The 19,852-nt window shown below is 55.2% G+C and overlaps 1 protein-coding gene across 1 annotated transcript; it reads left to right on the forward strand.

Annotated features, from left to right (window-relative positions):
- Positions 1-916: 916 nt before the first annotated feature.
- Positions 917-15,073, forward strand: HADH (hydroxyacyl-CoA dehydrogenase). Its single transcript, XM_049786941.1, has 8 exons — positions 917-1,076; positions 6,399-6,527; positions 7,437-7,594; positions 10,106-10,232; positions 11,148-11,237; positions 11,868-11,940; positions 13,624-13,740; positions 14,301-15,073. Exons 1-8 carry the CDS (start codon positions 945-947, stop codon positions 14,417-14,419), a joined length of 945 nt encoding a protein of 314 aa, XP_049642898.1. The 5' UTR covers positions 917-944; the 3' UTR covers positions 14,420-15,073.
- Positions 15,074-19,852: the final 4,779 nt, after the last annotated feature.

Raw genomic sequence — 19,852 nt, forward strand, 5'->3', positions numbered from 1 at the left:
TGTGGTTTCTTCTTAAGAAATGAGCATTTTAGGGGCCGGAGAGATAGCATGCAGGTAGGGCGTTTGCCTTCATGCGGAGGGTTGGTGGTTCGAATCCCGGCGTCCCATAGGGTCCCCGAGCCTGCCAGGAGCGATTTGTGAGCGCAGAGCCGGGAGGGACCCCAAAACCGAAAGAAATAAAAAAAAAAGAAAATGAACATTCTGGGCCAGAGTAGGGAGTTTGCCTTGCACACGGCTGGAGGAGGACAGAGGCCAGGGCCGTGCTGGGTCGGCCCCTTCTCCCCGAGCCGGAGAGCGAGCGGGCCTCACAGCCGGGCTGCGCAAAGTCGGGCGGTCTGGCCGGCCTCGGGCCCAACCCGACGAATGTCAGGGACTCACCCGGGTCGGCAGCGTGCGAGGCCACAGCTCTGCCCGCTGCGCCTCGCTCCGGCCCGGGTACCCGCCTTCGGCTACGCCCGCTTCCTGCCTCCAGTCGCGCCGTCCCAGGAAGGAGCGCAGAACCGGGAGCGGAAAGGCGGGACCTCGCCGTCACGTGACCGCGAGGCCCCGCTCACACGGGTGTCCGCTCAGGGCACGGGCCAATGGGCGAGGCGGGAGCGAGGCCACGCCTACCCGGTCGCTCAGTCCCATAGGCGGGGGAAGGCGCTGCCCCGCCTCCGGGAGCGCTGGCGGAACGGGCCAATGGGCGAGGCGGGAGCGAGGCCCCACCCACACGGGTGTCCGCCCACGGCTCGGGCCAATGGGCGAGGCGGATGCGAGGCCACGCCCACGGGATCGTTCAGTCCGATTGGCGGGCGAAGAGGAGGCCACGCCCCCAGAGGCGCGCCCCGGCGGCGCGGGCCAATGGGCGAAGCGGACGCGAGGCCCCGCCCCCGCGGCCGGCCGCTCTCCTTCCCAGCGGCGCGCGCCCCGCCGCCGCCGCGATTCGCCCGCCGCCTCCGGCCATGGCTTTCGTCACCCGGCAGCTCGCGCGCTCCGCGTCGTCCTCGGCGTCCGCTTCCGCCGCGGCCAAGAAGATCATGGTCAAGCACGTGACGGTCATCGGCGCGGGGCTCATGGGGGCCGGCATCGCGCAGGTGGGCCCCGCAGGTGACCTGCCGCGCGGCCGTGGAGGATGCTGGCCGGCGCGGGCGGCGGGTCGGAGTGCCCGGAGTGCCCGGCGGGGCTCGTGCTCGCTGGCGGCCGGTGCTGGTGGGCGGCGGGCGGCGGGGCGAGCGGGGTCCCGGGATCCCGGGTCGGTCGCCGAGAGCCGCGGGCCCTTTGCCCCAGTGCCCTCTGCCAGAGCGGGCCCGCGTGCAGCCGAGCGAGCGAGCCAGCGAGCGTGGGCGGGTGCGGGCCCGGCCCAGCCTCAGCGCCCGGGTGGGGACCCCTTCCGAGCCGCCGCCGCCGCCGGCTTGCTTCCCGAGCGAGCCACGGCCCCCGTCCGGGCTCTTTGCAGACCGCCTTTGGCTGCCAGGGATCGGCATGGGTCGTGGCGGCCTTTCCCCTGCTTGTCTCTCTCTTGTCCCTGAGATCTCTTTGCCAGCATTTTGCCCCGCCCCCCCCCGGCTTCCTGGTGTCCCCTTTGGCCGTCCGGGACTCCCCCCTTCGGGCTGACTCGGGGGCTACTTCTAGAGGTTGCTTAGGGAGCCGTGCTAGGCCAGGGTCCGACCCGAACCTTTTGCACGACGACACGTCTTACTGACAACACCTGCAAGACTCTTGCACACGATCAAACCTCACACGGTCAGCTGGACGGTTGCACACAATCAAACCGGACTGTGCAGACCTTAGACTGCTGCACACATACCTAGAGGCCATTGAAGACGATAAAAGGGCGCTGAGATGGAGCTCCTGAAAGGAAGGTTTTGGATCTTAACCTGCAAAGGGAGGCTGGGGGTGGGTGGGGAGAAAACGACTGGCATCGAAAGGTAGCAGGGACTTCTGGGTTCAACTCTGATCAGGCAGGAGGGATAGAGAAGTCTCCCTTTCATCGAAGATGGGCCTAGGGAACAGTCGCTTCCACCCCTTCTTTTGCTCCGGGTATTTAGGGGGCCCCTACTGTTAGCTGCTTTGGGGGCCTTGTCATTGTGCTTCTTCTGTCCTTTTGTCCTCACCTGTAGCCCCTCTGGAGACTCAAGGTGGAGCTGCATGGGAATGGTCCTTGGAGAACAGTGCTGGGGATTCTCTCCATCTGGCTTCGTTGTGGGTGGTGCCAGAGAGTCCTGCAGACTGGCTAAAGGTCTGGGGACCGGAATGAGGTGGGGAAGGCGTCCTTTGAATCCTGCCCCATGATAAGCCCTCAGGAAGCCTGGGAAGGGCAGCTCCTGGCTCCTGGGAATTTGTCCTTGTTTGAGCTGTTTCTGCAGTTGGTTCCTCCAGGGCGCTGTGTTTGTCCTGGTTCTGCTCTATTGTCTTATCATTTCTGCTTGATCATTTTGTTCTGCTGAGTGCTGACTGGGATGAGAAGAACCTGGAGTCTGTGAGCATCTGACTTCGTTTCTCGGGCAGTTAAGCAATTTCCGAGGGATTGAGACCTGCGTTTAATTCCGTCTGGTCAGCACACAAGCTGTTTGCAGGATCGTCCGCTGGGCCTATCATTTCTTGTTTGTTTTAAACTTAGGAGGAAATTGCTGAAGCCACAGGTTAATGTTTAAGTCAGGGAAAGTAGCTATGTGTTTGCCCATCATCAGGTCCTGACTAGGTTTGATGCACAATTTGTCTTCAGCAGATCCTGGGGCTTGCGGTGGAGGCCCCTTGACTGCACTCAGTGGCCCAGGAATGGGGGATAGGTGGTGTTTTGCTTCATGAAAGGGTAAAGAGACCCAAGTGCTCCTGGTGCTCAAGGTACATTCCTTCATCTGCAGAATCAGTGTTTCTTGGGGCCTGACACTGCCCCAGCCCCTCTTCAGTGGAGAGTCCCAGGGGACCGGATCATTTCTTCAGTCCCTGTGAGGGACTGGCAGTTTCAGGGGCTCTGGCTTCTCAGGACTCCTGGGCCTCCCTTCCTTGCCCTGCATGATCGATGCTGCTCCCAGGAAATGGGACGTTTGCATCTTGAAGGCATCTGGAGCTGTGTGTGTGTGTGTGTGTGTGTGTGTAGTGTGAAACAGAGAGACAGACCAACTGACCTGCTTCCTCTGGGAAGGTACATGCAGGGGAGACAGGATGTGCTAGACTGTGATCAGGGTACATACTCCCTCCGTCATGCTCTCCCTCTCAGAGGCTGACTTTGGAGGCACTGCCCAGAGGAGCGGACTGAGGGTACTTGGCCTGAAGGGCTTCCTTGTTTCCTGCCTCTGCCCAAGGTCGAGCAGGGGTGCCATGTATGCCTTTTCGTGGGCTCTGGGCCGGGCTGTGCTCCCCTTGCCCTGTGAGCTGAGGGTGCTTCTCCTGTGGTCCTGCTGCCAGGGAGTAAACTGCTCTGGGGGTTTTGCACAAGAGCTGTTGCGGAAGAGCAGGGAGGGCCCTGCTAGGGCTGGTTGGGACTGGGAGAGCAAGACACTGAAACGTGCCGTGCTGGCTTGAGGCGTTCTGTAGCCTGCTCCTGGCATGAGTGTCCTCGGATTCCAGGTTGCCCACCCGGCGCTGGATGCTCTGCGTGGTGACCTGACACTTGGGGCATCCCAGTGTCCCCACCCTCCACGCTGCAGGGCACTTCACCTTTCTCCCATCCTGTCAGATGTCATTGAGGCATTCTGGGAGTTCAGCAGGTTTTAAAGAGTTCAGGCCGAGAGAGACTGCATGGGCTCTAGACACAGATAAAGTCAGTCCTGTATGCTCGTGGGGGCTGGAGCACCAAGGTCCTGTCACAGAGCCTCCACTGAGCCTGGTGCTCAGAGCATTCACAGCGTGACGTTGTGTGATGTCTGATGCTTTCTCATTTTAGGGTAGATGAGAGCAAACTCTGGTTCCTGAGATTGAGAGAAAGAGAGAGAGAGAGAGAGAGAGAGAGAGAGAGAGAGAGAGAGAGAGAGAGAGAGAGAGAGAGAGCGTGCACACTCATAAATGTGTGCTTGCCCTGTATACCCTCTGATATAATGTGAGAGAGAAAGAGAGAGAGAGGAGAGAGAGAAAGAGAAAGAGAAAGAGAGAGAGTCCGTGTGTGCATGCGCACTCATAAATGTGTGCTTGTCCTGTATACCCTCCGATGTAATGTGAGGGTCGTGGGCAAGACTCAGGGTGAAGTGGTAGGGGTGAGTAATGGAAGCCTCATCCCAATTCTGGGTGATTGGGGAGACATGGATCTTGAAGCAACGCTGACACAGGAAATAATCCACATGAGATTAAGGAGATAAAATATGTTTGGGAACTTCCACCACAAGGTTTCTTCGAGCAGGCAAAATGTATCAGCAGGCAGACAGGCTAGCTGTGGTTCCAAAACCCAAAGAAGTCTCTCTGACCTGATGTCTTCATTGGGAAGAGTAGGACCACTCCATGGGTGGAGAACAGGTAGGGGTAGGAGCCAACCAGAGGTACTTTCTGCCCAGGACGGACAAGCAAATCAAAGAAGAATTGTCCTGAACAAAGTAAGAACCAGTTAGTTACTCCAACAAACTGCACCCTGAGGGAGCCAGGAACCCAGACTGGGCAGTCTTGGGAGATGGCACTGATTTTGGTTCCTTCCTCCTTGGATCACATCTCAGGAACATCAGGGCAGACTCAGGTTGCAGCCATATTGGGGACCTTTGGCTTATGGCCCTGATGCAGGTTGGGAGCAGGTCTGATTTCTAGGGAGGAGCATTTGAGGTTCCTGGAATGTCCTGGTGGGACTCAAACCTGGGGCGGCCCACATTCACATTCAAGCTGGCCGTCGCTCTCTGCCTGCTTCCCATCCCTGGCTGGGAGAACATCTGTGAACAGAGTTTGGCCAAGGGTCCCTGTCACCAGCTCACCTTCAGGCTCTGAAGGTGAGCGCCTGCCTACTCCTATTTCTTGGCCAGCCTGCAGGATCCATGTGGCTGCCACACAGGGCCAGCCAGCACCGTCCACTGGCCTGTTGCCACCACTCCAAAGCAGCCAGTCTAAAAATACTCCTCTTAGTTTGCCTTCTTGCTGGGCTGGAGAAAGGGGAGCCCAGGCAGGACAGGTGTCGTCAGGCCTCACCTGAGTGGCCACAGCTCAGTGTAGAGGGATAGGCCCATTCCGTCCAGCTCACACGGCCACTGCCAGGCTCTGTCCAGGACTGGCTCACTGTGAGCACAGAGTAAGCTAGTGGCTTCCATAGTCTCGGGAGGCCCGGGACTCCCTGCCAGAGCTCCTCCCATTTCGGCTTCACCCCTCACCCGCAAGTGTCTGTTCAATCTTGCTTAAGCATTGGCAGCCCTGCTCCATGCCCTTTTCCTGGGCCCAGTCCTGGTGTCTGGCGGAGAAGTGTCTCTGTTCTGCCAAGTAAGCCACAGGGTATCAGGATGGGGCCCAGGTAGAGCAGATCTGCAGGGTCTGGGGTGAGGGCTAGCCCTGCAGGTCACCGTGTGGAAGCAGTCACGGCCACCGTCCTTCGTGGTTCTTTATCAGGCTTACGAGACATCCAGGGGCACCTGGATCCTGGGCTGGCTTCTGCAGTGAAGGGGCTGAGCTCTTAGCTGGTTGCAGCGTGTACCTGGGGACAGGCCATTAGCCACAGGGCAGAGCAGAGGGCACGGCCTGTTCCCGAAGAAGGACAGCATTTGCTTGGTGGGTGTTCCTTCAGGGAACAGAGCAGTGATGTCCACGTCCATCTAGCAGACCATGACCCTCGGGCAGTGGAGCCAGTTTCTGGGGACAGCCCCCATAGGCCAGAGTGTGAAGGTTCCGTGTGACATGTCTGTAATGCCAAGAATGACCAGGATCCAACAGGAAGGGCCCAGGCACCCAGATGACTCCTGGCAGCAGAACCGTGACGCCACCCGCTTTGAGAAGCCAGTGTGGACACAGGGCTCCTTGGACCATGGTCCAGTAGAGGACAGGCAGCATCGCCCCTGGTGGCAATGGTGACTCAGCAGACAGGAGCATGTCCATCCCTGGATGTGGCCCTTCTGCCCTTCTCTGTACCCTAGAACATGCCAACAAGATGCCAGCCTGTTCCCAGCTGGCAGGATGTGGCCAAGCCAGGGGTGAGACCGAGACCGCCTCGGCTCAGAGACAGCTCCAAGATGAACACCTGCTGTGCACCCAGGGAGGGGGGCAGCTTCCTAGAGTCCCTCACTAGTATAATTTGAGGGAGCTCAGTTCTCTCCATTTGTGCCATCTCTGGCAGTGTGCAGGGCTTACTCCTGACTCTGCTTGGGAATCCCTTGTGGAGGTGCTCTGTCTGGGTACCGTTTAGGATACTGGGGATTGAACCCTGGTCAGCCACACGTAAGTTAAGGGCCCTCCCTGCTGCGCGTGTCTTCCGTTCCATGGCCTCTGACTTCTGCTTTTTCCCTCCATCCACCCAGGTGGCTGCTGCGACCGGCCACAAGGTCGTGTTGGTGGATCAGACCGAGGACCTGCTGGCAAAATCCAAGAAGGGCATCGAGGAAAGCCTGAAGAAAGTGGCGAAGAAGAAGTTTGCCGAGAACCCCCAGGTGAGGGGCTCCTGTCCCATGGGCTGGCGCTGCCTTTTGGCTGGGGTGGAGCCGTTTCTCCCAATGACCCTAGGGACTGGCCCAGAGCAGGCCTGTCCTGAGCAGGCATGTGAGTGATGTGATGTGAGAGCGCCTCTGAACCCTTGACCCTTTGCCCCTTTCATCTTTCCTTTCAATCGCATCCCCTCTCCATTTCCCCACCCTCAACCTGACCCTGCTGCACGCGGCTTCATGTCCGGGTCTGGCTTGGTGGGCCCTCTGTGATGCAGTCACAGAGGTGGCGCTGCCTCTGCTGTTCATGGTGTCAGGGTGGCAACTGTCCCCTCGCTGGGTGCAGCCATGGTAACAGGTGTGGGGAGGGGACTTGCTTTTCTTTCTGTCCCTTCAGATGGAAGCAAGGCCTCCAGCCCTTTGTCCTTGACAATGGAGGGGCCTGATGTTGGAGGCAGTGATGAAGTCCAGGCAGGTGGGGTGGGGCGAGATGGAGCAAGTCTGGGTGCAGGGGTGTGTGTGTGTGGCAAGATGGAGCAAGTCTGGGTGCAGGTGTGTGTGTGTGTGTGTGTGTGTGTGTGTGTGTGTGTGTGTGTGTGTGTGTGTGTGTGTGTGTGTGTGTGTGCAAGTCTGGGTGTGTGTGTGTGTGCGCGGGCCTGATGTTGGAGGCAGTGATGAAGTCCAGGCAGGTGGGGTGGGGCGAGATGGAGCAAGTCTGGGTGCAGGGGTGTGTGTGTGTGTGTGTGTGTGTGTGTGTGCTCGCGCCCCCCACTGCGTTCCTGTAGCTCAGAGGGGCACATGCTGAACCCTTTGTCCTGCTGCCTTCGGACCATCTGCCTGCTGGGAGCTGGGGGTGGAGCCAGCCTCGCCCTGCCACTCCCTGGAGTGCCCACCGCCCCTCTGCTCCCGTGACTTCAGGCTGGCGACGAGTTCGTGCAGAAGAGCCTGAGCAACATCTCCACCAGCACAGACGCTGCCTCGGTGGTGCACAGTACCGACCTGGTGGTGGAGGCCATCGTGGAGAACCTGAAGGTGAAGAACGAGCTCTTCCAGCGGCTTGACAAGTTTGCTGCCGAGTACGTGAGCCCTGCAGGCTGCCCTGGGGCACTTCTGTGGTTTTCTGGGTCATCTCCAGCCCATGGCAGCTGTGCTTCCCACGGGAGCGCTCCATGGTTTGGTCCCGTCTGCACCATCAGAGGGTGGACACGGCCCAGTTCTCTGAGTATCGGAAGGGGATCCTGGACGGTTGGGGGTGCCTGTACTCTGAGGTTGCTACTGTGCTTTTCGGCTGTCCCTGCCACGCTCTGGGTTAGAGCGATAGTCAGAATCTGGTCCTTGGGGCTGGAGTTTTACCATAGGAGGGAGGGCATTTGCCTTGCATGCTGCTAACCCAGGTTCAATCCCCGACATCTCAAGATCTCCAGGATTAATTTCTGAGTGCAGAGCCAGGAGTAACCCCTGAGTATGGCTGTGGTCCATAAACAAACAAACAAAAAGATGAAATGTTTCTTTCAGGGGTGCTGGGAAAGAAAGAGAGAATGGAGGAAGAGAAGGGGTAGGAACATTGTTGCCATTTATTTCTACACACCTGAAAACTGCAGGAGGTTGAGCGAGTGAGAGAGAGAAGAGAGGGGGCGGGGGAGAGAAAGAGATCTCCAGCAAGGGCGGGGGGGAGAAAAAGAGATCTCCAGCCTATAGCTCTGTAGCTCTGAGATCAAGAGAAACAGCAAGCAGCATTTTACCAATGTCTTCGTGGCCTGCAGGGTCCGCTCAGGTCTTTATCATGGACACCACCCCCTGCCCCAATAACTGCTAGCCTCTCCCCTTTTTATAGTAGGGCAATTATCCTTTATAGGAAGGCATGTCCTACTGCCATGGGGGTGGGGGTGTCATCACCCCTTAAAGACACATTGAGCACTCAGACTCCGGCCTCCTGTGGGCAGAGCATGTCCTCAGCGGGATCATCTCTTGGGCTCCCCGCTTCTCCCAGTAATGAAGTGGTTCTTAGGCATCTCCCAGGGAGGAATGGCTTCCTGCCTGCTGGAGTGTCCCCTTTGGACCGTGCAGGCTCAGACCAGTCCCAATGGAGGAAGAGTCCGGCTTCCTGTCTGCTCAGTTCTGTGCGCCCAGGGCCTTAAGCCCCGACAAGTCTCTTGAAAGGGCCTTTCTACCACCACTTCCACCCTCAAAGTGCAGGTCACCAAAGAAGGGGCCCACCCGTCAGAAGAAGCTTGAGTAACATTGGCTTCTTTCCAGGCTCCTTGTTCTTTCCAAAGAACTCCTTTCTTTTACCTCTGCCCCTCAGCAGCCATGATAAGCAGCGGCCCCACTTCTGGAACTCTGGGCCCCTCTCATGCCCTTCCTGCCCGGAGTAACACTGAGAGACCCTGTTCTGCAGCATCATCCTGCTTTGCGTGTTCTCACCACCAGGTGGCGTCCTAGGAAAAGCCTGAAACTGCTGCTAATATGTTTTTGGGCCCTGGCCCCCTTTCACTGCAGCCTTAACCGTAATTTGGTATTTCTTGATTTCTATTTTTCCCCAGTTTTTATTATAACACCATGACTTACCAAGTTGTTTAAAATGCAGTTGTTTCAGGCATTAACTGTTCAAGCACCAACTGCCAGTGTGACCTTCCCTTCTAGTTTGTTTTTTATATCTAGTCACACAAAAGGCACTGCCTTTTTTTTTTTTTTTTATGATGTGTTTTTTGGGGGTGGGCAAGTGTTGGTGGTGCTCAAGAATTACTCCTTGCTCTGCTCGGGGATCACTCCTGGAGGGGTCAGGGACCATATGGGACTCCAGGGATCAAACCTGGGTCAGCTGTGTGCAAAGCAAGCGCCCTCCCCACTGTGCTATCACTCCAGTCACCCTATAAGAGATCTGAGAAGCAAATCACCTTGAACTCTGGCTGGTTTTCTTCTGCTGCTCACTCCCACTTCACTGGGTTTGTTGTTAGTATCTGGGGTGTTTCCTTCTTGGCGGGGAGGTTGCCTGTCAGGTCTGAAGCCAGTTTGGGGAAGTTTGCTGCAGAATAATCCCAGCTTTGGGGCAGGTGAGTTAAGTGGGTTCATCGAAATGTTCGCACTTTGGGGTCTACTCTACTGCTGCCTTCATGGGCCCTCACAGTGATGCTAATGGTTCAGTGGGAAGCTCTGGGTGCAGAGGACCCTTGGACCACCTCAGTGTTCTAGGGGTTTCTAGGGATCATGTATCGACAGTAAATTGATCAGCTCTCTATCCTCCAAACATTCAGATTTAATTATTTTTGTTCGTATGTTTTGGTTTGGGGACCACACTGGGCAGTACTTGGGGCATACCCTAGCTCTCTGCTCAAGGATTACTGCTGGTAGATTTAGAGGACCCTCCGGGTGCTGGGAATCAATCCAGGGTTGGCTGCATGGAAGGCTGTTGCTCCAGCTCCTAATGTTCAAACGTGAGACACACCAAAGCCCGGCTTATTTCCCAGCTCTTGGACCAGACCCTCTTGGGCTGTCAGCAGTCTCCCTGTGTTGTGCCCTTCTTGCCCCCCAAGTGGCCCTGTCCAGTTGGAGATGGGCCCCAATGTTCTCTCTGCCCCCTCCTTCAGACACACCATCTTTGCCAGCAACACATCCTCGCTGCAGATCACGAGCATCGCCAATGCCACCACCCGGCAGGACCGCTTTGCTGGGCTCCATTTCTTCAACCCGGTGCCCATGATGAAGCTGGTGGAGGTGAGTGGGGGGGTCTGTGTGTGTGTGGTGTTTTGATTCACTCAGTGGGTCTCGTCTTCTCACGGCTGTGTGTGTGTGTGTGTGTGTGTGTGTGTGTGTGGTGTTTTAACTCACTCCAGTGGTGCCAGTGGGCAAGTGTCTCATCCCTATACTGTCTCTCTCACCCTTGGGACTTCTTCATGGGGCCAGAGGACCCAGTGGTTCTCAGGGCTTACTTCAAGCTCTGTGCTCAGAGCTCCCTCTGGTTTAGGGACCCATATGCTAGGAATCAAAGCCAGCTCATGGCATGCCAAGTAAGTGCTCTACCTACTGTGCTATGGCTTGGACTCTGCACCCACACGTCTATCCACCCACATTCTGCCTTCCTGGGCTCCTGCCCACCCGTCCTTGACTTTTATACCCTCCAGGCAAGGACATGGGGATGATTCACCCCAGCCCTGTTTGTGCTCTGGCCTCCTTTCACCTGCCCACATTGACCTACCTGCTGACCCTGGGGTTGGGGAAGAATTGGAGGGATGCCCTTTTGGTTATCTGAGAGGTTACCCTTGTGGTTGGGGTTTGGGGCTCTTGGAGAGGGTACAAGGTGTGTGTGGGCCCCTGTGGTGACAGCGAGGCTGAGCCAGCCTCACTCGGAGCTCTGTCCCCTTGGAGCACACGGGTGTCACAGCATCGCCCCCAGGGCCCAGAGCCAGCACATGGGAGTGCATGGCTCTGGGCCACGCCAGCTTGGAAACGGCTATGCACATTCTTGTGTCTTCACATGTGTAGAAGTGTACACACCTGTGTATGTGCCCACATATGTAACCACATGCGAATGCACACACCTTAGGCCTTGCTGCTATGCCTCATGCCACAGCCCTGGGTTTGTACTTCCTCGTGGGTTCCTGTGTATAACCCTGTGCCCTCCATTCCCAGGTCATTAAAATACCTATGACCAGCCAGAAGACATTCGAGTCACTGGTGGACTTCAGCAAGGCCCTGGGCAAGCACCCGGTTTCCTGCAAGGTAGGCCCTGCCCTTGCTGCTCTGTGGGCGACCTCATCTTCCCAGGCACCTCTCAGTTGCCCTCCACTCAGGGCCTGCCCTTGAGGTCCTGTCTTCAGTTGGCTCGGGAAGTTTTGTAGTGCAGAAAATGCCTCACCCTACCCTCACAGAATTCCTGGGTGAGCAGCCGTATCCCGAATGAACCCCAGGAACTCAGTGTGGGCTCAAGGAGCCGGGAGTGCCAGAGGACAGGCTTCCCCACTTCCCACATTCCTACCCACCTTGACATTTTGGGGGAGGAGGGAGATGGAGTGAGGATTCTGGCTCACCCCTGGTGGTGCTCAGAAGTCATTCCTGGAGGGTCTTGGGGTCCTATGGGGTGCCTGGCCTCTAGCTTAGGCAGCCTGCGTGCCGGCTCCCTGTACTACCACTCCTGCCCCTGGGCCTCCTTTTATTCTAGGATCTGGGTGGCAGGGACCATCCCAGCTGGACTTTGGTTTCTGTACTCCGTGTCGGGGCCACGCCTGGTGGTGTAAAGACCCAAGCGGCCCTTGGCAGGAAGTTGCTTCTTGACCAGGCAGGGGCCAGTGTGACAGATGAGAACATTTTGGGGAATGCTCAGGCAACTCTTCTCTGTCTCTCCTGAAACAGGACACTCCTGGGTTCATTGTGAACCGCCTGCTCGTGCCCTACCTCATGGAGGCTGTACGACTGTACGAGCGAGGTGAGGGTGCTCACTGGCCCGAGCCTGGCTGCTGTGTCCCCAAAAGCCCCTAAGTGGGGTCCTACCACTGCCCCAGGCAGACAGACTGACAGACACACATGGTGCAGCCAGCATGATACACGTCCATGACCAAGTTTAGTGTTGAAAGCAGTGATCCTGCGTAGAGTCGCTATGTTCCAGGATATCTGCGTGGGCTCAGCTGATGTTCCCCCAGTCAGGTGTGAGCTGGCTGCATGCCTGAGTGAGCGGCCTGACTTTCTGGCTTGTGGAGAATCAGCCACCTGTGAAAGGCCAAGCCTCGTTTTCCCCGACCCAGAGACGCTGCCTCTCAGCCTCAGTAACGGTCTCATTGTTGCCTTGATGCTTCCTGCGTGGCCACAGTGTTCCCTTGTGGCACCCACAGATGCGGCGGTTGCTCCCGAAGCCAGCAAACCAGGAGACCTCCAGGAAGCTTCTTGATCTTTAGAGCTCAGGCAGCCAGAGTCCCCAACAGTGGTGGGATTCCAGGCATCAGCCACTGGGGGCTTGGGGTTGCGGAAGGGCCAGAACCAAACTCAGAACCACAAGGCCTGTCACAGTCCTCCAGCTTTTCTCTGCTTTTCGTTTTTCTTTTTTGTCTCTCCTCCTATTTTGGTGGTGGGTACAGAGCCACACCCGGCTGTGCTTGGGAGACCATATCTGGTGCCTGAGCCAGGCACTCTCTGGTCCCCCTTCTTTCTTTCCCTTTCACTTCTGCCCTGTGTGGCTCAGTCTTTAGAGTTGTGCCAAGTTGGTGAAATGTCTGGATTTTCTTCTGTGATTATGCTCTATCACGTTTCCCCCTGTTTTTGGGGGGACCTTACCTGGTACTACTGTCTGGGTCTTACTGGGGGGGGGCTCTTATTGGGGGGGATGGGGCTGTACAGTGCCCAGGATCAAACCTAAGCCCTTGCATGCATCATATCCTTGAGGCATTTCCCCAGCCTCTTCACTTTATTCCCAGAAACGTGTAGTCGTGACATTCTCTCCGAGCATTATAGCCCCAATTTCCCTGGTATTTAGCTTTGGCGAGATTGACTATGAATATGTTGGAGTTGAATTCCAGACTTAATCCTCCTTGTTCGAGGCAGTTCTTGGTTTTGATTTGAGAAAGAAAAGATAGGTGTGCCTCTAAAAAAAGCCCCAGCCCCTAGGACAGTCTCTTTGAAAAGTAATTCCTGGAAAAGGCATCTTAGCCCCTTGCTTAGCCCCTTAGTCCCCTGTACTTTCTGGCACTTGGAGCAGTCTGAGTCAGGGCACATCCCTTCTTCCACCATCTCTTCTCTGGATGCAATCCCAGAGGGACATGTGCACGTGTACATCCAAGAAGGCCAGGAGACAAGAAATTGGTATCATCCATACGGCACTGATGACAGCAGAGAGGAGGGGTGGCTTGGTTTGTCTCACATCGACTTTGGCTGCCATGCTGTTTTAAGGGTTTGTTCCAGTTGGGAAGTCCCGGGCTCTTAAGAGCCACAGATAGGTTCAGGGACATCACCCATGTGACAGTGGCCCTCTGCTACCCGCTGGGCATGAACCTCTGGCTCGTGGCCATGCCACACCCAGAAGGTCTCTGAGCCGCCTGGGCTGCCTGGACCTGATGTCACAGCCTCGAGGACTCTTAGGGACTGATGAGGCTGACGTGGCACTGCCCTTTCTTCTCAGGAGACGCATCCAAGGAAGACATCGATGTGGCCATGAAACTCGGGGCTGGGTACCCCATGGGGCCCTTTGAACTTGCCGATTACGTTGGGCTGGACACAGTGAAGTTCATCATAGATGGTAGGAATGGGGCCCTCAAACCAAACCCATCATCTGCGTTGGGGTCACTGGAAAGTGGAGCTCATGGGCCCCTCACGCCCAGGAAGTGGGGAGAGGCCTGATGCCAGTTGGGTCGCTGTCTTGTGCTGGTTCTTGACTTGACATCTTGAAACAGACACCTGGGCCTCTGGTCTAGGACTTTGTCCTGTAGCAGCACCCATGACGTGACACGGGACACTGTCCTTTCGTCTTTGCACACAGGATTTTCTCTTGAGCCCAGTTTTACAGTTAACTTGGGCCAAGACCCCCTCCCCCATCCCCAGGATCTCCAGCAGGGGCGCTAGTTCAATAGGGGGCTGGGATCATCACAGGCTTTGAAGGCCCCCACTCCTGCAGGTTAGTGGGCTGTTTACTTCCTTGGCACTAAAGGCCCTGGCAGGAGGGGAGTAGCCCTGGCCCCCGGAATTTACCTTTCAGAGTGGGACCTTTTGTCCCCAGGCTCTGCATCAGGCCTCCTTCCTGTGAAATCCAAAGCCTCCTCTGGCAGGTAGCCCCCCTCATTCCCATCCTCTTCTCTCCAGGCTGGCACGAGCTGGATTCTGCGAACCCCCTGTTTCATCCCTGCCCAACACTCAACAAGCTGGTGGCAGAGAAAAAGCTGGGCAAGAAGACAGGGGAAGGTTTCTACAAGTACAAGTGAAGCAGACGGGCGGTGGGCCCTGGGAGGAAGCAGCCTGTGCCCCAGGTCTGGGAATGTGCCGCTCTTCTCCCCACGCAGCCTGACCTGGCCCCTCGTGCCTTGTGTTCTGTGTGATCCTTCCTGGTAGGAGTGGGTTGGAGAATTAAACCCTTTCCTCCTCTGTTCATTTGTATCTTTCCACCCTTGGTGCCTTGAAGCCAACATTTCTTTGAGCCTTGTCCGGTTCCCAGAGAATCTCTTAATGTTTTTCCTCTGGGCTAAGAGAAAAGTCCTTCTTTGGGGATGGGGTGTAGGGGGTCACTGGCCCTGCCCTTGCCACATAGAGTGGCTGAGGACCGTGGCCATTACACTTGCCTCTGCCCTCAGATGCCCAGGTTGCTGCAGCCCCAGTTTCCTCCTTGCCCCACAGGGTGCCCCCCAGGAGCGGAGCCCCACTACTCCAGGCTGCTGCTGGATGGCCCAGACCCCCAGCCTACTGGCTTATCCACACTCCCAGCCTGGCATCCCAGCTCCCCACATCTGCAGCCTGACAGATTCTTGTCTGTCTCTTTTTCACAAGAAATCAAAGTGCCTCTAAAAAAAATGGGCTTCAATAAAAGACAACCTTTTAATCTGGAAATTTCAATGGAAATAAACGTCTAATTTTGAATCATACTATGCCTGAGTGATTCTAACAGTGGAGGGTGGCTGAGGTTAAATCTGGGGGAACAGTACAGGGGGTGGCCGTGTTCCTGTGTGACCCACCCGTAGCTGTCACTCAGCATTTCTCAGCAGGGCACAGGATCTGCGGGCGTGGAAAACAGCTTTCACGGAACATCTGTTTCTGCTTTGCCAACAAAGGCAAAGAGGGTAACATGAGCTTCTTTTAATCATTGGCTTGAGAAAGGGTCTCCCCAGATCTACTTTTGAGCCTGGAAAGACCCAGAAATCCTTGAGGTCCAGTGGCCTCACAGAGGCAGCTGAAGTCCTGTGCCCCAAGATTGGCCCCAGATTGGGTTGAAGAGCCTGAAGCGGAGCTGGACTTGGGCAGCACTCTGGAGTCTCTTGAGCTTTCCCTCGGGGTTTCCAGAAAGGGACCCTGGGGGGATCCTGTCCCCCCCTTACCCCCAGGTCAGAGATAGTGTCATCTGCTGCAGATTGTAATTGGATTTGGAGTTTAGGGTTGTTTCTATTTTTACTGATTTTTTTTTCTTTGGATTACACCTGGAATCACTCCTGGTGGTGCTGGGGGGAGAAAATGGGCCACTGGGGATTGAACCTGGTCAGCCACAGGTAAGGCAAGTTCCCTACCTACTATGCTTTCACTCTGGCCTCTCTGGCCCCTTGTATTGAATTGAGTCTGGTAGAATCATTGGAAATAGAGACACCTACGTCCCTACCACACTCAGACCTAGTTTGGCAAACCTTTAGATCATTCTTAGGGAACGGCTTGTGAGTGAAAGGAAGCACCTGCATTGTAGATGTGTCCTCATTGCAGATGGGCCTTGGGGTCTGCAAGGGCCACACCCATCAGAACTTAGCTCCCACAGGAAAAGCATTTGCTCTAGTGCTTTGAGCCATCGCCCCTGACCCTTCTTTGGTTTTTGACTTTTGACATGACACGAACCCCATCAACAGACAAGGGCCCTTGTCCTAGAAGTTGGCTGTTGTGTTGAGCAGGAACTGTGGGCAGGGATAGAGAGAGAAAGAAAAGGGAAGGGAGAAAGAGAGAGAGAGAGCCCCAGCCATGCTCTTTCAAGTAAAATCTGAGCTCTTGTTTTCAGTCTGGCACTCCTGTCCAGTTTTGTAAGTAGCCTTTGACTGGCCAGGAGGAGGCCACTTTCCACGTTTCTGAACTTTGATGTTTTTATTTACAGAAAGGAAAATTTGAGGGGCTGGAGAGATAGCATGGAGGTAGAGAGTCTGCCTTGCATGCAGAAGGACAGTGGTTCGAATCCTGGCATCCCATATGGTCCCCTGAGCCTGCCGGGAGCAATTCTGAGCATAGAGCCAGGATCAACCCCTGAGCACTGTAAGGTGTGACCCCCCCCCCCCCCCACAAAAGGAAAATTTGAGAACCAAAAGAGTAACAATACACCTGAAAAGACTGTAGGAAGCACCTGAGATTTGTTGGACTTAGCAAGGTGAGTTTTTTTGTTTTTGTTTTTGTTTCTGTTTTGGGGCCAGCCCTGGCTAGCAAGGTGAGTTTTTATTTGGATTTTGTGCCACACCTGGCAATGCTGCTGGCAGAATTCAGAGGACCACTGGGGACTTGGAGGGTTAGAGCAGTCACAGCTCTGGTTGGCAGGTTTTACTTTTCACACTTTGGAAAGCTTTTCTCTCGTCCCACTTTGATTTTAATCCCTTTAGCATTTCAACCTGGGTGAGTCTCCCAGAGTTTCCCAGGTGTGGCTATAATCTTGTAGCACTAATTTTCTTGCAAATAGGCATGACACTGTACATTCATTTAAAAAATGCTGCTGTGCTTTGGAATGAAACCATTGCTTTTTTAACCTATCTGGGGGTTCAGTTCTATTTAAAATCAGTGGGAGAACAAAGCTCAGTCCCCTAAAAGGGAGAGAACTCACAGGACTGATACAGTCTCTCAATGTTTTATTTAAAAACTGTTGGAGGGTCTGAAGAGAGAGTACAGTGAGAAGAGCCTTGCCTTTCATGCAGGCTGGCCCAGGTTCCATAAGGCTCCCTGAGTTGGGCATAAGTGCAGAGCCAGGACTAAGCCCTGAGGGCCATCAGGTTTACCCCCTCAATCTCCCCCCCCCCCCAAAAAAGAAAGAAAAGACCACCGGAGAGGTGCTAAGAATGTAGGTCAAAAGGCTGAATTCCTGACTGGCACACAGGAGACCTGAGTTTGATTCTTGGAATCGCCCAGGTTGTCCCTGAGCACTGTTGGGACCTCACCCCCCCCCCCCAAATAAAAGTGAACTAAAAGAAGACCCAACTTACTGCTCAAATTTGGGACTAATTGAATACCATTGGCTTGTTGCGCAGATAGGTTCTGTCATTCTGGGGGCTCCCCCTGCAGTTTCCTGCCCTAGCACCAGGTCTGTATGCAGATGCCCACCTGCCCAGGGCGCAACAACACACGGCAGCCCTACCTGCAGCTTCGAGGGACGCACCCAGACTCAGTCTTGTGACTTGTAAAAGATGATGCTGGGAGATGTCAGAACCTGAGCGATTTCAAAGCCTGAGGTCAGCTTAGGGCGTGGTGGAAAGAGGGAATCAGAGATGTCGGAGTGAGGCCTTCAGGAGTGATGGTATGAGATGACTCCTCATTATCAGGAGAGGCGTATTGAAACAGTTCCACTGCTAATAAGATTTACCCACATGAGAAGATTGAAGAGAAGGAAGGGAAGGTCCATCCTGATGAGGTGCAGCATATCAGGTCTGCGGATGTGACTTATGTGACGGGGTCGTGACCTACGTGACTGGGGAAGGCACACGTCCATTGTGACGTACCAGGTGTTTGCTCTCACAGGCACTCATCTCTCCCCCAGTGGGAGAGTGGCAATCTCAGGGGCTCCAAACTTGTCTCTGAAGGGCCCCGGCTACAGTGGCTGAGCACGGCAACTGCCTGAGAGTCTCGCATTTCGAGAGAGTCTGTCTCAAGGATGCCTCTTCTCAAGGACAGCATTGCAGGAGTCTGTCTTGTGGAGGAATCTTCTGGAGGCCAACCCTCTTGCAAGAGTGTCTGCCTCACTGGAGAATCTGGATAAATGGGCATACCGCACAAGGCTTCTGCAGCCACCATGGAGAGGAAGGGGCATCAGCTGGGCAGGCTGACCCGGATGGGAAAACCAGGGGAACAGGGCCTCTTCGGTAAGGTTCAAGAGGGCACTGAGGAAGCGGATCAGGGCACTGGGCCTCTGGCTGCAGTGGGGGTGGTTCCCCCCGACCCCCGGGAACAGCTTGTTCCCAGGAACAGGGAGAACTTCCTCCTTAGGAAGTAATGAGAGCCTGGGAAGGAAAGTGCAGATCCCCGGGGCCCGGCTGGGAGGGAGGCCTGCGGCCCAAACCAGCTGACCATCCTGAGCACGTGCTTGAAGGTGGCACTAGGGACACTTTAAAATTTTCGTAAATTGCGGCTGTAGTTATGATACTATATATTTGTCTTGCATGTCGCCGAGTTCTATCACCAGGAAGGGCAGAGTCACCCCACCATGTCCATCTCTCTGGTCCTGCTGTGACTCCACAGATTTCAGAGCCATAAAGAGGTCTCTGCTCCCAACCTGCTTTCCACCGGGGTGGGATTTCAAATGTGGGGTGCAAAAGGTGGGTGGTCACAGATTCCTTGGGTTACAGGCTCATCCCTTTGTCCTCATTGAGGCCCCAGCATTGGAGGCTGTGGAACTGCCATCTCCCTGGAGTTGGCTGGGGTTTCTTGGGCCACTAGAGATGAGTGGTGTCCAGTACCCCTTTATTCATATCCCTTTAAACTCACTTGTGCAGAGGGCATAGAGACTCAGGAGATCAGATAACTTGGGACACAGATGAGCTTTTATCTGGCCATCTCCAGGCAAAACAGCTCATTGTGTCCCCGGGACCTCATGCCCTTTCTTACACTTTTCCTGATGGGGAAAATTTTGTGGTGCTGACTTCTTTCAGCAACTCCAGTGTGCTCAAAGTCTGAGGCAATCAAGCCAAAGACAGAAAATGACTCATCTCCTAATTCTTCTAACTACAGAGAAATCCCTTCGATGTGTGATCATGTGCATGATTTGTAAGCAAAGTTCCCATTGCATCTGCAAATAATATGTTTTGTGCTGAGAGGTCTCTGCTGTTCACCAGATACAAGCCTGTAGTCAACTTAGTGGGTGACCTCTTCAGCTCTGGTACCAGGACCCGTGGATCAGTGACTCCTGCCGATTCTCTGCACCAAGCTCTCTGTTCATTCCCAGAATATAGGTTAATCTTGGTATAGCTGCGACCTAGGCCGAGGGAGAGTGCTTCCTCTGTGATAAAAATGCTAGCTGATAAAACTACTCACGGGCACTTGTTCCTTGGCTATTTCCTGTCTGCCAGGGTTCCTTGCTGAGGTCAGTGATGCTCCAGTCGCTCAAGGGCTACGTGTGCAGCACTCAGCAATGAGAGACGAGTGGGTTTTGTCCCCATGACCCCTGACTTGCATGTCTCTGCTTTGCCCTCCTTCGTAATGACTTGGATCAGTTTTCACAGTTCAAGTCTAAAGTTGGGTGCAGGCCAAAAGCTGGATCCTTGGCCCATGAATGGCCCTCCCAGTAGAGCCTGCAGGCAGGGCTCAGGCAGAAAGTGGCCATGGTCCTGAGGAAGAAAGGCTTGACCTAAGAGCTTCTCAGCATGCGGACTGTGCATCAGGGAGACTGTGGTCAGTGGGTGTAGCATATGAAAAAGTTTCCATAAGATGATTCTTGGAATTGTATATAAAAGTGTTTCCTTAGGATTGTTCTGTGACTTTTG

Source organism: Suncus etruscus, chromosome 14, assembly GCF_024139225.1.
Source record: "Suncus etruscus isolate mSunEtr1 chromosome 14, mSunEtr1.pri.cur, whole genome shotgun sequence".
NCBI lineage: Eukaryota > Metazoa > Chordata > Mammalia > Eulipotyphla > Soricidae > Suncus > Suncus etruscus.